The sequence below is a fragment of the Sclerotinia sclerotiorum genome, genomic scaffold, assembly GCF_000146945.2.
Source record: "Sclerotinia sclerotiorum 1980 UF-70 scaffold_22 genomic scaffold, whole genome shotgun sequence".
Lineage (NCBI taxonomy): Eukaryota > Fungi > Ascomycota > Leotiomycetes > Helotiales > Sclerotiniaceae > Sclerotinia > Sclerotinia sclerotiorum.
In genome coordinates, this window is record NW_001820814.1 from 473,343 (window position 1) to 491,517 (window position 18,175).

At 42.6% G+C, this 18,175-nt stretch overlaps 10 protein-coding genes across 10 annotated transcripts; 3 read left to right on the forward strand and 7 right to left on the reverse strand.

Annotated features, from left to right (window-relative positions):
- Positions 1–742: 742 nt before the first annotated feature.
- SS1G_12847 (hypothetical protein) lies at positions 743–1,594 on the reverse strand (the record flags this gene model as incomplete). The annotated part of the gene is made up of 1 exon (XM_001586219.1): positions 743–1,594. One exon carries the CDS (start codon positions 1,592–1,594, stop codon positions 743–745), a length of 852 nt encoding a protein of 283 aa, XP_001586269.1.
- Positions 1,595–1,895: 301 nt separating this feature from the next.
- On the reverse strand, positions 1,896–3,061 carry SS1G_12848 (hypothetical protein; the record flags this gene model as incomplete). Its single annotated transcript, XM_001586220.1, has 4 exons — positions 1,896–2,467; positions 2,630–2,847; positions 2,917–2,947; positions 2,998–3,061. 4 exons carry the CDS (start codon positions 3,059–3,061, stop codon positions 1,896–1,898), a joined length of 885 nt encoding a protein of 294 aa, XP_001586270.1.
- Positions 3,062–3,539: 478 nt separating this feature from the next.
- Positions 3,540–3,808, forward strand: SS1G_12849 (predicted protein; the record flags this gene model as incomplete). The annotated part of the gene is made up of 2 exons (XM_001586221.1): positions 3,540–3,641; positions 3,680–3,808. 2 exons carry the CDS (start codon positions 3,540–3,542, stop codon positions 3,806–3,808), a joined length of 231 nt encoding a protein of 76 aa, XP_001586271.1.
- Positions 3,809–4,687: 879 nt separating this feature from the next.
- On the reverse strand, positions 4,688–6,379 carry SS1G_12850 (hypothetical protein; the record flags this gene model as incomplete). Its single annotated transcript, XM_001586222.1, has 2 exons — positions 4,688–5,763; positions 5,815–6,379. 2 exons carry the CDS (start codon positions 6,377–6,379, stop codon positions 4,688–4,690), a joined length of 1,641 nt encoding a protein of 546 aa, XP_001586272.1.
- Positions 6,380–7,594: 1,215 nt separating this feature from the next.
- Positions 7,595–7,717, reverse strand: SS1G_12851 (predicted protein; the record flags this gene model as incomplete). The annotated part of the gene is made up of 1 exon (XM_001586223.1): positions 7,595–7,717. The coding sequence occupies one exon, from the start codon at positions 7,715–7,717 to the stop codon at positions 7,595–7,597; it is 123 nt and encodes a 40-aa protein (XP_001586273.1).
- Positions 7,718–9,532: 1,815 nt separating this feature from the next.
- Positions 9,533–10,779, reverse strand: SS1G_12852 (hypothetical protein; the record flags this gene model as incomplete). The annotated part of the gene is made up of 4 exons (XM_001586224.1): positions 9,533–9,883; positions 9,947–10,352; positions 10,444–10,591; positions 10,701–10,779. 4 exons carry the CDS (start codon positions 10,777–10,779, stop codon positions 9,533–9,535), a joined length of 984 nt encoding a protein of 327 aa, XP_001586274.1.
- Positions 10,780–11,560: 781 nt separating this feature from the next.
- Positions 11,561–12,907, forward strand: SS1G_12853 (predicted protein; the record flags this gene model as incomplete). Its single annotated transcript, XM_001586225.1, has 6 exons — positions 11,561–11,616; positions 11,666–11,737; positions 11,798–11,902; positions 11,944–12,359; positions 12,475–12,645; positions 12,738–12,907. 6 exons carry the CDS (start codon positions 11,561–11,563, stop codon positions 12,905–12,907), a joined length of 990 nt encoding a protein of 329 aa, XP_001586275.1.
- Positions 12,908–14,668: 1,761 nt separating this feature from the next.
- On the reverse strand, positions 14,669–15,154 carry SS1G_12854 (predicted protein; the record flags this gene model as incomplete). Its single annotated transcript, XM_001586226.1, has 1 exon — positions 14,669–15,154. One exon carries the CDS (start codon positions 15,152–15,154, stop codon positions 14,669–14,671), a length of 486 nt encoding a protein of 161 aa, XP_001586276.1.
- Positions 15,155–16,311: 1,157 nt separating this feature from the next.
- On the forward strand, positions 16,312–16,782 carry SS1G_12855 (predicted protein; the record flags this gene model as incomplete). The annotated part of the gene is made up of 1 exon (XM_001586227.1): positions 16,312–16,782. The coding sequence occupies one exon, from the start codon at positions 16,312–16,314 to the stop codon at positions 16,780–16,782; it is 471 nt and encodes a 156-aa protein (XP_001586277.1).
- A 465-nt stretch (positions 16,783–17,247) lies between these two features.
- Positions 17,248–17,730, reverse strand: SS1G_12856 (predicted protein; the record flags this gene model as incomplete). Its single annotated transcript, XM_001586228.1, has 1 exon — positions 17,248–17,730. One exon carries the CDS (start codon positions 17,728–17,730, stop codon positions 17,248–17,250), a length of 483 nt encoding a protein of 160 aa, XP_001586278.1.
- Positions 17,731–18,175: the final 445 nt, after the last annotated feature.

Genomic DNA, 18,175 nt, shown 5'->3' on the forward strand with positions numbered 1-18,175 from the left:
TAATTCTTTATATAAACATGTATATACATACATCCATGTTCATCCATATCTCAGCCAAACCTCACAATTACATATAATAACAACAACAAACATACACCCCATCAAAAGAAAGAAACAACAACAAAAGCATAACAGAAACACAACTAAACCCCCAGCATACTCACTAGAGTCTCCATCACAACATAATACATAACATATAATACATAATGATATTACAAAATACACTAACCCTCCCTCCCGAGGTCGTTAGAAATACATGTTACCACACCAATACACCAATAGAACTACTAGCATATCCTTACACACTAGCATATACGCACCTCTAATAGAAGAGCTACCTAGTATTGATCAGAAAAACTATCCTCACCCCTGAAATGGAGATGTTGCAAAAATTAAGCGATTTTCACCATTTAATACATACTTGTACTTACCCTATTCAATAAACAGCCTCCTACTTCACTTATTCTAGCAGCAAAAGAATTCCAACCATTACATTTAATCATCTTGTGAACAAACAATTGGAGTTATCATCTTCAATTTTATAGTATTAATGAATAAAATCTCCTGCAAGCTGGAATACTCAACATAAAACACTCCATGCTCTCTAGGAATATCAAATTCTGCCGAGCAACGCCTCATATAATAGAGGCCAGTTAGTACCTAACTGACCAATCCATTCATCGTGATAACCATATTCCTTTCATTCCTCATGCATCATACATTCAAATCATAACTTTGCATTTCATCGTCTCACATCAAGATCTTCTTCATCAGCCGGTTCAACCCGGACTAGAATCTCTTCTAATAATCCTTCGAGGAAAACATCCACATCTTTCCCCATACCCACTGGTTCCTGTTTGTCCCAATGGTCGATTTCTTTGCACACATGTGCAAGCTTATACACTAATTTTCGTAATTTTTCGTGAGCAGCTTGCGCTCTCTGCTGCTTTGGTGTAGCTCCAGTCGCTCGGAAAGCATGTTGTAAGCGATACTGACGTCGTTTGAGTGCTTCTTCAAGAGCAGGAAATATCACATCGTTCAATGCATCAAGTTCTCCCGTAGGACTAGTTGGGGCAGGTGAAGGCATAGATGATGGAGCTCTAGAAGATTGAGATGAAATGCTTTCCTGAGAAGGAGTATTGCGTAATTTCTTTGACGGTAATGCAGGTAATGGCTGCTGACCTGCCTGGCGTAGACTTATGTTTTGAAGCCCTGTAGGATGAGATGGTAATGGAAGTGGTTGTTGTTGTTGCTGCTGCTTCCGAGGCTCTGTATTAGGTACTTGATTTGGTAGTCTTTGTTGTAGTGGTTGAGGTTGGCCACTGCCGCGGAATGGAGGTATTTCAGGTAATTTAATAGGGGCGAGCTTTGGTAGTGACTGTTGTGTATAGGGCCGTGGTACTGCTGCAGGTGGTGTATTTTGATTTGTGTACTGTGCTGGCACTGGAGTGGTAGATGGGGGCATTCTCAACGGGGGAGGAGATTGTTCACCGAGTTTCAAAAAACCCATATCTTGCTGAAGTTGCTCTTGCAATGTACGATCGTAATCAGGAGATTCGGAAACCTGTCTATTTATATAGGTCGGCGCGACCATTCTGGGTGTTTCCAATCCTGGAGGTTTAAACTTTTCCGGCGACGATGGAAGAGGAATCTTGGTAGGGGACATTGGAGTCTGCATACTTGGAACAGGCCGTCTCTGTGGGGAAGGCTGCCTGGGTTGTGCGTCTACAGGAGAATTTGTTGCTTTGACAGTTTCAATACTTGACACATATCCAGACTCTTTCGTTTTCGAAGGCGACTGCTGTCGCGGACGCTCTGCATAATTGTCTTCGTCTGATGACGACCTCGATGCCCTTGCATTCGTGGCTGATTCACCCATAGTATTCAAACCCAACCTAACCATTTACTCTTCCACCAACCGGTCGGACCGTACCGAAATCCCACAAGTCTTCATTGACAGGTTTGGGTGGGGGTGCTTCCTCTCGTTCATTATCCGAGTCATCATCGTCACCCTTATGATGTACTGCCCACCGTTCGTATCTCTCTATCAACTCCGTCAAATATGAGGTTTTCTTGGCTCTTCGCACAAAAGGATGCTTCAGTAATTCTCTAGCAGAAGGACGTTCCCTTGGGTCTCGTTGAAGGCACAATTCGACAAATTCTTTGAAAGCTTTTGTAAAGTTCCCTTCCAACTTTGGTGGAGCATTTTTTGGAATGAGAAACAAAACTTTCATTGGATGGATATCGGAGTATGGAGGTTCGCCATTCGCTAGTTCGAGCGCTGTAATGCCCAGAGACCATATATCCGCTTTGTGATCATATCCAGATTGCTTGATAACCTCCGGGGCCATCCAGAAGGGTGTTCCAACAAATGTATTCTTCTTAGTCATGGTAGCAGACAATTGACCCGAAACACCAAAATCTGCCAGCTTGACTTGTCCATTGGCGCCTAGTAAAACATTGGCAGCTATCCCCTCAATGTTAGCTCCTCAGATCCGAAACCAAGCTATCAGAGGAAAATTGCGCGAACCTTTGATATCTCTGTGAAGCTTCTTATCCCCATGAAGATAATCCAAGCCTAGTAGAAGTTCCCGTATGATAATTGAAATATATTCCTCCTGTATCAAACCCGGCTTCATCAAGTCTCCACAGCTACCACCCGAACAAAACTCCATAACGATCCAAAGATCTGAACCTCTCAGATATGATCCATAATATTGCGTAACGAACGGGGAATGTAACTCGGAAAGAATGGAGATCTCTTGAATAATATCTTCGACTTCATCTTCGGCATTCTCGACATCGATAACTTTTATTGCTACAGCCTGCCCAGTGCGCTTGTCAACTCTGTTGGAGATCAGTAAATGGCCTATGTGGAGAATTGGATTCGCGATTGACAGATTGAAGAAAACATACCCTTTGTAAACCTTACCAAAACTACCACCACCTATAAAAATGAGCCTCTACACGGAGTTATAAAAGTATGTGTAGACATACCGATGCAGTTCTGCTTTGTGTACAAAGTCTCAGGATCCACGACACCACTCATCTCATGCGTCATCCTTCGAAATCAAACTCGATATAATTAGGAAAGAGAAATGGGACAACACCACTTCCGATGTCAGGTTGTGTTGTCGGTTTGTTGTCCGAGTTTTACTGGGAGCACCCCGCTGATATTTTGTAGCTCTCTCAACCCAGGGAGGGATCGCGGAAGTGAATTGACTTGGCCTATGATCCGAGGTGAGATATCAAACACGAGTCAGAATATTTTCCGTTATCGTCTGATATACCAACAACGGAAAGAAATTCGTCGGTTTCTTCCCTCTGCGAAAGTGCAAATTATACAAGGGAATCGGGGGCCTGGACCAGGAACGCGGTGTACAGTATGGTATGGTGGGGTCAACAGCTACCGAGGGTGTATATCACTATCACTATATCAAATAGAGAGGAAAGAGATTGAATGTCGAAGCTTGTCGTGGTATCTGAAAATCGTGAATGTCGTAAACCTTTTGGCAAAAGGGGTAGAAAAATGATTGTGTATGAGTGGAAGAGAAGTAACAAGTCAAGCTATCTGTGAAGGAATGCAACTCTTGGGAAGTGGCATGTACGAACAGGAGTGCGGTTTCATTAATCTGGGGAAGGTAAGCACCATTGGCTGACTGTTGAGCAACAAATGCAGTTCACAAGTACGGGTGGTGGTCGATATGAAGGAGAGATGAAGAGAAGTCCGGTTTTGGAGATTTTGAGAATTGTGACTTCTTCTCAGATTTCCTTCTCAGATGCAATCTTAAATTTGATACTAAGGTGAAATCTCGAGCATTCTCTAGGAACAGTAGAAATTGTAGAAGATGGATACATTTTAACCTACCTAGTGCGTTTACGTTTGTGTGATTGCTTATTTTCATGAGCGGACTTACTTATCTTTGTTGTCATGTTGATTTATCACGCATCTTGTCTACCAGCCAACCAGTTCAATCAGCCAATCCTCTTGAGTAAAGGTTAAATTGAACCCATCCACTTCGCCAAACATCAACAATTTCAGGGGTTGATAACGGTAGCGTGTCGACCCAGCGCTTCCGGATTCTTTTTTTTCGTGAACCTGCATGAACGATGGACCGTTTCAAGCTTTAGGTAGATTATTCGAATGCATTTCATCATATTGCATTGGTGCTGTGAATGCTGATTCTAACCTAGTATATCGGACTGAAATTCACATGATTCAAAAGAGGCACCGGTACTAACTAGCTAGCTTGAAACTAGGTGTATGAGATCTACTTGCATGTCACAACCATCATTCGATCCCTCGAGCATATCAAACTTATTTCTAACCATTCGGGATCGACAAGAACTTCACTGCTACCCGGAAAATAGTGTAATGTCATTGCACATCATTTTATCAATATCATGATATTCTCGTTTCTCATTCTCATAAATCTATAGCCCAGCAGTCCTATTTTCCTTGCTGGTAAGCCCCGTCTATGCACAATGTGAGATAGAACTCATATGCGAAAAGAAGAAAAGTGAAATTATCCTCCCAATACGCTATTCTTGATTGGAAATCATAGGCTGGCCTCGAGGAAACTAGGCATATTATTCCACATACAATGTGAATAGCCCATTATTACGTCAAACTGTGATGCAAGCAATCCATTTGGTATCACCGATCCCCGAAAATTTGAAACAAACCTCAGTCCTCGATAAACTCCACCATCACAGTACCATTATTGAGTCCTGCAACTTTAACCGTTTCGTCCAAGGAATCTATCAAATCTTTGCCAGCGCTTCTGAGCTCAAAAGGGACCCCTGCTTTGCCCTCCAATGGTTCCGATTTTAGCCATTCGTAGATACGGCGTACTGTATCGTCAAGTCTAAATCTATGAACAATACGACCGTTGGCGTGTCTGAACTGGATGCGCGTGCTTTCCGAAAGAGGGCCTTCGGGTTCCATATGTGGTCTGTCGGAAGCAATCTGAGAAAATGGGGAGGCTGATTCGCTAGAGGTATTTTGAGAGGGCTCGGCTGCCTCTGAAGTTTGCTCCTCAACCTCTTTACCCTTTCCTTTGCTAACATCACCGAAGCTCTTTGTGAGATCATCTGGATCATCCGCTTTAGGCCCACTCGTTCCGTTGTTCGCGAGACTATTTTGCAATGCTAGGTTAAGCATCTCCTCCTCAGTGAGCTTAGTGACGTCTAGCGACTTTGACTTCTCCGGTTTTCGTCTCGCAACTGGATTTTTCTTGGAAAGATCGAGACTATATCGATCTAGAAACTCAACCAATTGCATGAGGAATTCTGCAGCTTTTGGTACTGGAGGTCCTGACCAAACCTTTACCTGCTCACCAGTTCTTGGATCAACGATAGCAATGTGAGGATATGCAGCATCACTATCTTTCTGTGGAAAGTAGTACTGAATGTATTGGTTCCCTCTGGGGTCATCCTTGGAATATTGCATGAATATGAAATTCTCCTTCACGACATCTTTGATGCCAGGGTCTTTCCATATATCGCGATTTAATGACTGGCAATCGAAGATAGAGTTGTCTTGTATATTGACTAAAATCCATTTTCCAGACTCTTTTCCCTCCTCGCGAGCCGAATCCCAAGGCAACTTGTACATTAGGTCGAATGGTGGTCTGAAGAGTTCCGCAAGGCGGGCATTCTTACTAGATCCTTCCAAAGCTCCTCCAGTAGCCTGTGCCAACCCATCGTGTTCCTGGTCCCAGATCGACGGAACGGCTCGTTGGTTGAAAATTCCCGTTCGGGCTGGTTACTGTTAGCACATAGGACGTAAAAATGTTAACAACTCCTCCTTACCTGAGCCTCCACCTCCAAGCGCTCTAGCTTGTTGTCGGAGTCTCAATTGCTCAAAAACACTATTGTGTACATCATCACCCTCATCCCAGCCTCCTGTGCCACCAACAAGTGTCTCCGTCGTTCTCGCAATAGGTGCTCTTACTCCTTCTGCATCGAAACCGCCACTTGCATCTCCACCAGCATAAAGCTCTTCTTGCATTCTCCGCGCCATAGCAGCATCATCCTCTACTTCCGCCGCGCGTGCAATAGCGGCAGCTGTTGCGGCATCAGAGTCTTCCTCATCAACGTTGTCATTATCCACTTCCATATCATCGTCGGAATCCAAATTTACCACCACTGATGAATTTTGCTGGGCACGAGCCGTGGATCTTTGTGGTCTGGTAGAAGTAGGTATTTGTGGTGGCGCTTGGTGAGAAGTATCATTATTGCTGTTGGCGAGTTCAGGTGCTTCAAAGAATAATCCTATTGCCTGTTCATAGTTGTTGTCGGTCATTCCCAGATACTGTCTTGCCACAGCTTCTGTTTGCCCTGTGATGGACGTAAAAGCTTCGACAGGATCATCCATGATGAAGTATCGGTCGCGGAAGAGTTGATTGTATTCGTATTTTTGTTTGCAGTGAGGAAGATTAGTTTATGTTATGTTGATTCGAAATGGCAGAAAGATGTTTGCTTTTGATTGCGGGAATGAAGGTGGGTCGAATACAGAGGCTGAAAGTACAAAGATGAGAAAATGAATTGTGCTTCGAGGTTGTTGATCGTAAGGTTGTTTTATTTATTAGAACTGGTGCGTACAGCTCGTATGGCTCAACTTCACAGATGAAATAGTCGTGGTGACTTGAACTGATACAGCTTCTCTTGTACAAATGAATAGGAATCAATGTTTCTTCATCGTCATGCGAATTTCGATACCGTTCGAAATCGTCACCCCTCTGTAACCTGATGATTACATAAGGCAGCGGGGCAAAAGTATCCAATCACAACGCATAGAATGTTTGCAGCAACCAGCCTTTTGAAACAAGGCTGAGTCTATTAATAGTTCATGCGTTACTTTTGTCATTGTTGATGATGTAGATGATGACGTTCAATATTTAATATTTGTTCATTGTTGTCTTATCCATATAACTAACTCCAAGGTCAATAACACTCGGAGCCAAACTATTCCATTGTCCACAACTATTTGACTAAAGACGCCAACTTATCGAAGCACAAAGCGGTACCCGTTAACAGTGTTACAAGCACATAGTAATTAATTGCTCTCCACTAGACTCCAATTCTTCTATTCAATTGATACACAAATGATTCCCAGTCTAAGCAATCGCAGTTTCCTGCTTTTCACATATTTTTGCCAGTAACTCCCTCTGCTTTTGGTGGTAGCCAAAACTTGTCTCATCCAATCTGTTAATGATCTCGAGAGCAAATTATTTCTATTCTTTGACTTTGGGTGCTATGCCCGCTATAAATACAAGGAACACTTTGAATCGGCACTCGAGACGTCCCAAATCTAGCATCATTTTTGCTATCAGAGTTATCTCTCTGCACATGAAGCGATTTATTCTGCCGCCTCTGCTGCTGGTATCAATGATTGACCTGGGAACATACATGTGTGGTGGTAAATTAGGCAGGCTTGATAAAACAAGTGAATATAACTCCATCAGTGAATTCTCTTCTGCATTATCCAGGGGAAACTAACATGTGTTCTTCATATGAATGTTCCATCTGGGAGTTGTGTCAGTTTCCCAATCTTATCCGTGTCGGGCTTTGCAAATTCTAGAACTGAAAGCTAAGTGTCGTGAAAGCCAACTCGAAGCGTATGCGTATCTCGTATGTAGTTGCACCGATGCATGATAATTTCAAGTCTTGGCTTTAAGAGGTCTTGAGCTTCAACTCTCAATTCCCACGCCATCTGTGCTATCTCAATGGCAACCAGAGTCAGCTCTCGATGAGTCCTTAGCAGATCGGGCATCTGACGCATCTGGATCAAAACCATGTGAAGTCTGTCATCTCTTAGAGCCTACTACCATCTAGACAGGCTCTAAGAAATGAAAGCCTTCACCGAATGACCTTTTGGTAGTGCTTTCTTAAGTGATATCAGCTCCCAATGCCGACTTCGGGAGGGCATCCAAGCTTGGAAACGTCCAGACATAAACGATGTACCAGTTAATTAGCCTCCCACAAAACCACTCGATGTAGAAAGTACGCCCTGCGTACATGTGTACGTGCCGGCTCTAGCACGCGTCAAAATTCTGTGACTTAGGGCGGAATTGGACAATTCTTCTGAATCCAAATAAAGTATGTTGTAAGAAACCTACAGATTAGATACTAAATGAAACTTCATAATGAATTCTGAATTGGTAATGTGACACCCACATCTTTGTAACATCAATGGTTCAGAAGATTGAGCTTATGTTGGACGCCATACTAGTCGTGGTCAAGGAGGACATTGAACCAGAAAGTTGACGATTCTTCAGAGAAAGCTCTGCAGCTAAATCCCATTTATATCCTAGTATGCATAATAATTTCCCCTCAGCCCAAAATGAAGATAAAGCAGTAAGTTGACTGTTGACTCACGACCACTTGTCCACCCCCCCACCCCCCCAACACAACGTAAGTAGTTACCGGTACCGGTATAGGTTAAACTCGATAAATCGGCAAAGGGGAGAGAGAATAATGTAAGCCATGTATGGATAATTTACCTGTGTCAATTTCTCACATCATCTTGAAGTTATGATGATTGAAGCTTGATGAATGTAGAGGATGTGAGAATTGACTCGAAATAGTTAAACCTCAAATAATGATACAGATGCTTGTTTTCAAAAGATGGTGGTGCAATATGAATACAGATTCAAGAAGTCCTACTAAAGTGCTTACATAATTCCAAACAAAAAACCAAGGTTGCAAAAAAAAAAAAGCCTAAGGCACCCATCCCATACAGCCACAAAAGAAATCCACCAATCCCAAACCAGCTTAGCCCTCCTCACTAGCTTCCCCCCAAAAATTCCCACAATATAAGAAAAATTTCCCAGCGCAAACGAATTTCTTTTCTTCTTCAACTTATTTTTTAAGTGCGGCTTGGTACCTCGTGTTTTTCGCGCATCTTCTCCGCCATGATGTAAACGAGTGTCAATGGTACCATAGATTGATCCCAATTGCAGCCGATGCTCTCTCTTTCACCTCTTTCCGCGGGTTTCGAAACTTCGCGATTCGCGAATCCAGGCTGTGTTCGTCGGTTTGTCTGAAAGGGCCCAACGGATAACGGTTGGTGGGTGAGAGGATGGAGAGGGTTCGGACATTCTTTGTTTATACTATGTTGGTTCTAGGGCTGGAGAAAGAGTTGGTGACTTTGGAAAGGTGTCGAACTGTCAGTCGCATCTGTCTGGTGGTATTTGAGGGCACAGTTTGCGCTGGGGTAATGTTGTTCTGATTTACACTTACGAGCCCCGCGTGGGATAATACTCAAAACACACTCAATGTAATCTATGTAATCTTTTATTTCAACTTCAATTGTTACCATCCATTTGTAATTATAACTGTCAACGTGAGAGGTCTTGCGGAAAGGAAAAAGAGTATTCCCATAATGGCGTTTATAAACCTTATTGATATCAAATGCAATGCACGACAAAAGTACCACAAAAAGGCACATCTGCTAACGCCATCCTATGCCTATCATCATGTAACTGTAACGCTCGTCGTCATAAAACAAATCATACTTCGTTAACCCTTAATGGCCATCATCGATCTTCTCCAGCTTTCCTGGATCGCGCTTTTCACCAGTTTCTCCAATAATTCTAATGCGATCAAGGCGCACTTTCTCTCCATCTCCATCACCATCAACGATGAAGAAAACCAAGCTTGTAACATTTTGGAACTTGACAAAGCGAAGCGATAATGTAGCAGTTCCAGTTGAATCCCAATCATTAGCTTCCAGTGTAATAGTTTGTGTGGAAGGAAGATCATCAGCCTCGTCGAAACCAACAATGTGAGCTCGGTTTGTGTAAATCTGGATGGTTTTTGGTCGCATTGGCACTTCTTCGTCGTCCTCGTCATCGGTTGCTGAAGGTAGGGACGTGATCTGGAGAATTGAAGGTCAGCACTAATACTAGAGAGATTTGCGCAACTGATGAATTCCTCTTACCTGAACAGTATGAACCTTTAAAGTAGATTGGAATGGCACGAACAACATTAGCTGCTCATCCGTATCACTGACAACCCAGTCCTTTGCCTTCGAATCTGCTCCCTTTCCCTTCGACAAAGCGCTAGGCTTGTTCGTGTCAACCAATGTTCGTACACCCCCGAACTCACTGTCGGCATTCAACAGTTCGAGACCCTTGATATCAACCTGATCAGTCACATCGCTGTAACCCTTTGGTAAAGCGCCTGTACGCCAATCGCCAGAACCACTTGCAAATCCTGACGATGAATCGTCTGATTTATCTGCTTCTGCAGCTAACTTTTTCACAATATCTTGCAGTCTGTTTGGATCGGCACCTTGGACTTTCTCGACTTGTTTGCCCTTCCTAAAGATTATGAAAGTTGGCATCCTGTTGGATTCGTATTAGCAATAGCTTTTATAGAAATACTTAGTGGCTTGATCCTCCAAGATTCAAAACGTGCTATTGAAGGAAGACGCACGCAGTGACACCATAGGTGGAAGCAATCTCTGTCTGATTGTCGACATTAACCTTGGTAAATGTAATCCTATTTGGACGAGATAGCTGTGCAGAAAGCTGCTCGTAGATAGGCGCAATAGCTTTGCATGGTCCACACCAGTCCGCATAAACTATTGGTAAGGTAGAGTATCAGTAAGAGCAATAAGAGTTTGTAGTAGTCGCATATTGTTGGAGGGGCAAGGAGTCGTAATGGGAGGGGCTTTCCGCGGGGTAGCTTACAATCTGTTACAACAATTTTAGAGGTCTTCAGTAAGTTACTGAATTCCGCTGGTGACTTTATAACAACAGTTTTAGACATCTTTTCTAGTGTCAAGGAGTTGCTGAACTGATGGACAAGAATTGTATCGAAATGTATTGGAGCCGGCTATTGCCGCTGGGTTGGAAATCAATTTCAGGTCATGTGACGTAAAACGAGTATTCCCGTCTCCCTGTCCTATTTCAGAATTACCCGAGTGACAGTTACTTGATATCGTAGAATGAGTATTAGTCAACTTTTCCTTTACACTTTCCTAATTAGACCGAGACTTTTATTCCAATGTTTATTTCTCACGGCTAGTGCTTGTACTGTTATACTTTTACATAATTTCACTTTCTTAGTAGTTTAGAATCTTTGAAACTCATCAGATAATGTATTTTGCGCCTTCACAGTGCACGTTTATATCCCCGGATTGGGTCAACTGCAGCTCTAATAAAATGGCTTGATCTTGTGCAGGTAACTCTGGGACGTATTCGGAGCTTTCATTTTCAAACAGAGAGGCTCAGCTCCGTACACTAGACTTTAAACTTTCTTGGTATAACGCATATAAACACTTGGGTACTCTAGCAAGCTACCTGCTACCATGACAATGGTTACGAACCCGAATTCTTAGCCGAGTCTCCACGCTTTGAGCACAAGCTCTCCCTGAGTGTTTGGATATCCTGATGTTCCTATGGAGGCGACTGCTCGACTTATTTTTCTATCGACTCAATTGGCTTTGAGTTTATTCTTCGTCAATTCACATGTGAACTAGACTCCAAGTTATTTTGAAAGATCTAGTGAAAGTTAAAGAATTAAGGTCGAAGCATATTTGTAGCAAACCATGGACAAAGTAAGAGGACATTTAGAGGCCTCGAAAGTTGTTTGCTTCAGTTGGCGGTATGTATCTTTAATTCCTCATTTGGCTTGAGCTAAACATTCATGTCAGTTTAGGAGAAGTGGTTTACCCTGGAAGGAAAGTACAACGACGTGATGTACGACGACCTCGCCAGCTCTTCCTGTGGGTCTGGCAATGTACGGCCGTGTGATTACATCCACAACGTATTAAACATTGCGGTAGTAATGACATCGGCTTAGGATTCCTCATGCTACCCGGGAGATGCATCTTTCAGCTGAAGAGATATCTTGATATTTTAAAGGGGACCCAAAGAGCGAAGATCATAACGTAAGTCTAAAATCTTGAGGCTTATTAGAAAGGATTCACAGCTTAATAGTGCATGCAGACCCAACTACAGTCTACAATGCTCCACTCGTCATCTCAAATTGTAAGACAATATTGCAAGGTGACCTCATCAAGGTTGATGCGGAGGCTAGCATTAGCAATGTCAATCCTAAAATTTGCTCTCGGTCCTTACATCTGAAGACTGTATCCAATCCGACAGAAAGAACCGCCCTGGACGGCCCACTGATGATAGACACCTTTTATCTCCGATATCACAATCACAAATCAAGTAAACTGGTTTCGACTTTCCTCAATTTATTTGAGTTCCTGCGGCTAGGAAACAGAACGGCTGAATCCATGGGCCAGAAATCACATGGTGGTCATGGTCATTGGATCACTAAATGGATTGACCATAGATTTCTTCTTATGGGTATCTCAATACACAACTTTGTGACGGGAGGTATACTCTCAACACAAGAATGATAATACTGCCAAGGCCATAGCATTTATTCCCGATTGTAATATGGGCTGTATTTCTGGCGCGTTGAAAGGCGAATGATTGACTATAATTTCAGCATCTTTGATTTTAGTGCCATCAAAGCCATTAGGCGTGATGCACGTCGTAAGGTCCTTGGAGAGTAGAGAAATCTTCGGTCACTTTCGTTATTGCCATATCCAACAAGTCGGATTGGGAAAAGGAAGAAAATGCGTCTTGTATAGGCTCCGCAATAGATTGAGAATCACTTGTGAGTGGAGCACGTATTCGAGAGTCAACGATGGGTGACCTAGATGGTCTCAAAGCTATACACTCGGCTTCAATTGTCTTTTTCAATGATAGGCGGGAGATTATCTCGAACAGCGGGTTTCACTGTCTTGACGTCTAAGAGGAGATCGCGGCGTGAAAACAAAAGTCTGCTCAAGGAACTCCAGCATGGAATTTCTAGCAAGCAACTGTTGCGACCTCAGTTGTTGATTGACTTCTTTGCAGACAGAATGCTGCAGCCTTAGCAAAACTTCCATCCCAATTCCGGTCAGATCCTCGCACAATTGTGAATTGACTCCTGGGCATGGCGCACTGAAAATTCACACATAAAGAGCATCTGCAGTCAGGAGAACCGGCTGGAACGGATCACTACTCGCCCAACTTATAAAGGCGTTAAATCTTATGGGAGGATAATATCCGAGACGGGTATATGGAATCCAGACTATCCGTAACCATTACTGACGCCCTCCATTTTCGTCTTCATCTGGCTAGAAAAGTATAATGGGTGTGCCACTCCAAACGCATGTAGATTCACTAATGATAGCAGCTATGTCTATATCATGATCACATGCACGCATAACTGGTCGTTTGTGTCCATATCAGTCCACCATTTCTTTGTTACTTGCATACGGGAGACTCGTTTGCTCAAGGGTATGCAAATGCACCTAGTTCAGCTCTGATGAACACCACCTCACTTGAACCATTTTCAAGTAACCCAAGAATTTTACGGCGTCTAATATCTGGAAGTACAGAAAATTGAGAACTTCCAGGTGAGATACCACAACGGCTGTCGCTCGGGACTTCAAACCAAACAGCTCTGGGTACTGATGAATATCTCGATGAGAATATTCACAGACTGTGAGGCTTGGTTGGTATCGGTGAATCACATAGGCAAGGTTTGTACTTGAATTGTCCATTTGGCTCGCTAACGATCTCTACAGGAGTAAACAGAAATATCGAGTTCAATCTAGTTGAGCATCCACTAAGAATTCGTGGGTTGTTAACCTAGGGGATCTATTCGTCAAAAAAGCAAGACAGATCTATTCTCTAGTGAAAGGTATATGTATGCATATGCTTGATGAACAAAACAATTTCACAAATACTTTCTTTACCGAGTGACTAGACCCATTATCTCGAGGCCACTGCAGTAAAATTCCTGGAAATAGATTTCCTCGATGAGATGGGTATTGCATATGCCGTCAAAGATTTTGCCGACCAGCGTCTTGATGTCCTCTGGTCTGGAAAACGACTTCAGTATTGATTCGACTTCTATTTGTGATTTGTTACGGATAATATGCGGATCGCTTCTTCATTGCATTATTGATAGAGTGATGATTAGACTCGAGAAACAAATCAAACCTGGTATATGTGTATATGTTTGTATTGGGTTTCTTGAGACCAGAAAGAGCATCAGATTGAATTGATTCTCTAGCTAAGCAGTTAAGCTGCGAGTATATATTCAAAAAAAAATGAAGGAATAAGGTTAGGTATTCAGCCTTCGGAATTAAAGTGCTTTGAAATCAAAATATTGAAAGCAAACAAACAGTATACCAAAAAGGAAAGAATGAATTAAAAGTTGAGTTTTGTTTGCTCCTTATATGCATCATGCAATATATGCATATGCTGCCAAGATCCCAGGAGGTCAACAGTTTGTCTCAGACTTCTCATACAAACAGATATTCTAGGATTAAGTAAGATTATATATTCAACACTCTAGATAATGGACAATCTTATTGGCTTCAGAAGTGTATAATTCATGAATCATTATAGACATAATTCTTACAGCGCTGATTATGTATCCGATATTGCTCCGCTGTAGTCCTTACACCATAGTTATCCCATATCCTCATCATTCGTCGTTATAGAAACATGCATACGCGCCGCTGCTATACCATCTCGTTCCAGTACTGAGAAAATCTCATCATACTACTCCAGATCTAACGATGTACCAGCCATCAATCTCATCCATCAATGCCATCCACCAAGAATCCCACAAACAAGACAAATCAACTCCTCTGTCCATTTTCTCCCATCCCATCATTCTTCCCCAATAGCTTAGCCGCTCTTTCTAACCTATTCCTCCTTTCCCTCAACCCACCCCTAACACTCTCCTCACTCCCAACAAGCTCCATACTACTTCTCCTATCAACATCCCCATCTTTCTCCCCTAAATCTCTTCTCCCTCCAACCTCATCCACATCCCTACTCTTAACCGTATACATCCCCGTTCTTTCCACTTCTTTCTTCACCAAGCCCAATCTTCTCCCTATACTCATACTTTTCCCGCTTTCACTTCCACTTCCATCATTGCCAGCACCACTTCCACTACCTCCATACCCCAACCCTAACATCCTCCTCCAAAAACCCACTGGTCGCACAACAGGTGCACTCCACCCCACATCTTCTAGGCCCGTCCTACCCGATTGCGACGATGATTGTGATTCGACTTCGCTGCGCCAGATTTCGATTCGATTCCGTGATATATCTGGCATTTTGATTGATTATAAGATTATATTATAACCTTATTATCGCTCGAAAACTCTCCGACTTATGATTTCGATTTGATTTCAATTTCAATCTCGGTTTCGATGAATGATCAAAGAGACGAAAGTAAGATGAAATAAATTCCACATCTCGAATTATTTCAGAAACAGAGAATCTTTGTTTTTGAAGATGAATCTGAAATATAGTAATGGTAATAGTAATAATGAATTATCAAGGTCAGCTGTCTACTTATTTGCGAGCTGATGAATGCGGATGATAAGTGCTGAATGAGGATGCGTAGTGAATAGAAGGTGTGTGGGAATGCAGTGTGAGCTTCGTGAATGAGTTGTGCTAGATTGTTTAAATTGAAGGGGTGTGCTGAGGTATAAATGGTTGGAATGGTCGTGGAGGCTTTGTCTGGCTTTCTTTTGGCTTTTTTCGTTTGGGAGGAGGCAGATGATCAGTTATTGATGGTAGTGCCGAGCTCGCTTCGGTTCGAGGTGTTTGGTTGGGAATGTCATGTCGTGTTCTTGTGTTGCGTTATGTCCTTTTTGTTTTTTTGTATTGTTTTGTGTAAATTTTTTTGTTGGAGTTGTTTGATGATGAATATATCACTTCATATCAGAATTCGTAATTCTTCATTCTCCAAGTGGAATTGGAGTATCTGATATCGATATCTGGTCGCCATTAATATTTCCCTCTGCGCGAGAATTTCAGGGGCGATGTATTAAGACAGTTACTGCGATCTCTAATGATGACATTAGTCGTGTCTCATTATGGATTTGTATATTATATCAGATTGAATGAGATCAGATTTATGGCTCGATCTTAATCAGCCTCATCTAGATACAGTGTCATGAACTACTTTAAATGTCGACACTAACAGAACTAACTACATCTAAGTCCATTCCTAATTTTTTTTAGTTTTCCACACTTTGCAAGTCAAACATTTAATTTTCTGAAAAATCCACTCTATTTCCCTTCATTTACATCTCCAACACAAAATCAAAATCAAAAAGAAAAGAGAAAAGAACAACATAAACTCCATCCGAACTCAACAGCACCCTCATTAATATTTCAAACCCAACCGAATACATCAAAAAGAAAATCGACACACCCTCACTGGCATTTCCACTCCAACCATCCCACGATATAAAACCCAAAAATGAGTCCAAAAATCCTCAAAACCTGGAGCGAACTAACCAACCCCAAACAACCCTTAACAAGCGACCGCCTACAACTCATCTTCCTCTTCAGCATCCTCGCAAGCATTATCCTCGTCCTAGCCGATCTCACATGGCATCACTACCATGTACAAAGTTGGGCTGCCAGCAGCGAAGCGGAAATCTACGCACGGCTTATAAATACTTATTTGGATATAAAGCGTGATGGGTTCTTGCACTGGGCTGGAAATCTTTGTCTTAGGTGTTGTGTTTTGTTTTGGGGATTGTTGGGTGTGCGTTTTAAGTCGTCGGTTCAGTTTGCTGAGGTGGTTGTTGAATATGAGGAGGAGGTTCTGAGTGACGGGGATGAGGAAGAGGAAGAGGGAGAGGGAGAGGCTCTGAGTGAGGAGGATGAGGATATGGATACGTTGTGGGTGAAAATAACTTTACGAGAGCACATGTATGGAAATTGAATCGTACGAGATTCGTAGGATGAAGATGAGGATGAATATGATGTACAAAGGAGTTCGGGGATTATATGAGGAGCCCACACAAACAAAAAGGATTTTGGCGGGACGAATGTAAAGATTGGACTTTGGAGTAAAATTGGTTGACTGGGCGGGCAAGTGGCTGGATTAGATGACCGAGCTATAGATGTATGAGATGTATTCATCAAAAGCTATGTGCATTTGTAATGAATATATGTCGATGTGCATATAGTGTTGGGAAATAGTCATCAAAGATACATTCAGAAATCATAAAGTATTGAGCTATTTCATATTAACACTTGTGAGTGAACATCCCGATTTAAAATCTTTTTTATAAGTACACATCATTGAATCATTGGCGTAGATTCCGCTGCCTGTCATATCAATTTCATGACCCTTTCCTCAACTAGAGACTCCCTATCCACCTTCACATACTCTCACATCCTCCCCTCATAACCAATCACCCTCCCCATCATCATCCTCCCCATCATCTTCCCGAAACCCCTCCATCCCAAACGCTCCCCAAACCCCAAACCCTGCCGGTACCCCCCACCACCCCCACACCCCCCTCATTTTCCACAACGCTAAACACCCTGCAGCAACCATCCCACCCAAAACCACCTCCTTAACCACGACCTTAATCCTCTCCTTACTCTTCTCCTCCTTCCACATCAAAGTCCCTATTGGAGTTCTCGTTCCTCTCATCCTAGCCCTCCGTTCCCACCTCAAATTTTTCCTCTTCGATCTCCGCTTACAGGATTCACAGCGGCGATCCCGAGGACTAATTTGAGAAGATGGCGGTGCGTTTTCTAAATCTCGGATTAGGAAGTTGGTGCAGGCGCATTGGTGGAACATGGTTGCGGAGGCACGGGTCATGAAGAGGAGGAGGAGCCAGCCGCTGCGTTTGAGGATGTAGTTGTCTGTGTCGGGCATGGTTGTTGGAGTGGTTTGGAAGTTGGAGGGTTGAGGGTTGAGTTGAGGCGTACACTATGATGATGGCTTTTTTCCTCACGAGGTTTTCTATTTCTGACCAGAGAAATTGCAGTGCTGCTGATGATATGTTGAAACCTCGATGATGAATATCTAACCCAATTGTGAATTTGCACTCTGACTAAAATTCCAACCACAAAGAAGAGGGGATTCCAGACTCTTAAATCTTAATATATCAAATCACCCTTGAGATAAAATCTAGCGCAGAAAACTCCAGAACCTAGACCAGGTATCCAAAACCGAAAATTGTATTTGGATAAAGCTTGATATGCAGAGGAGCATGACAAAACACCTGATGATGAAAATGATGACTAAGCATATAATTAATCATGCAGGTATGTATCTGTTTCTCTCCACCATTCCATTGAACATCGCATAAAGCCAAACA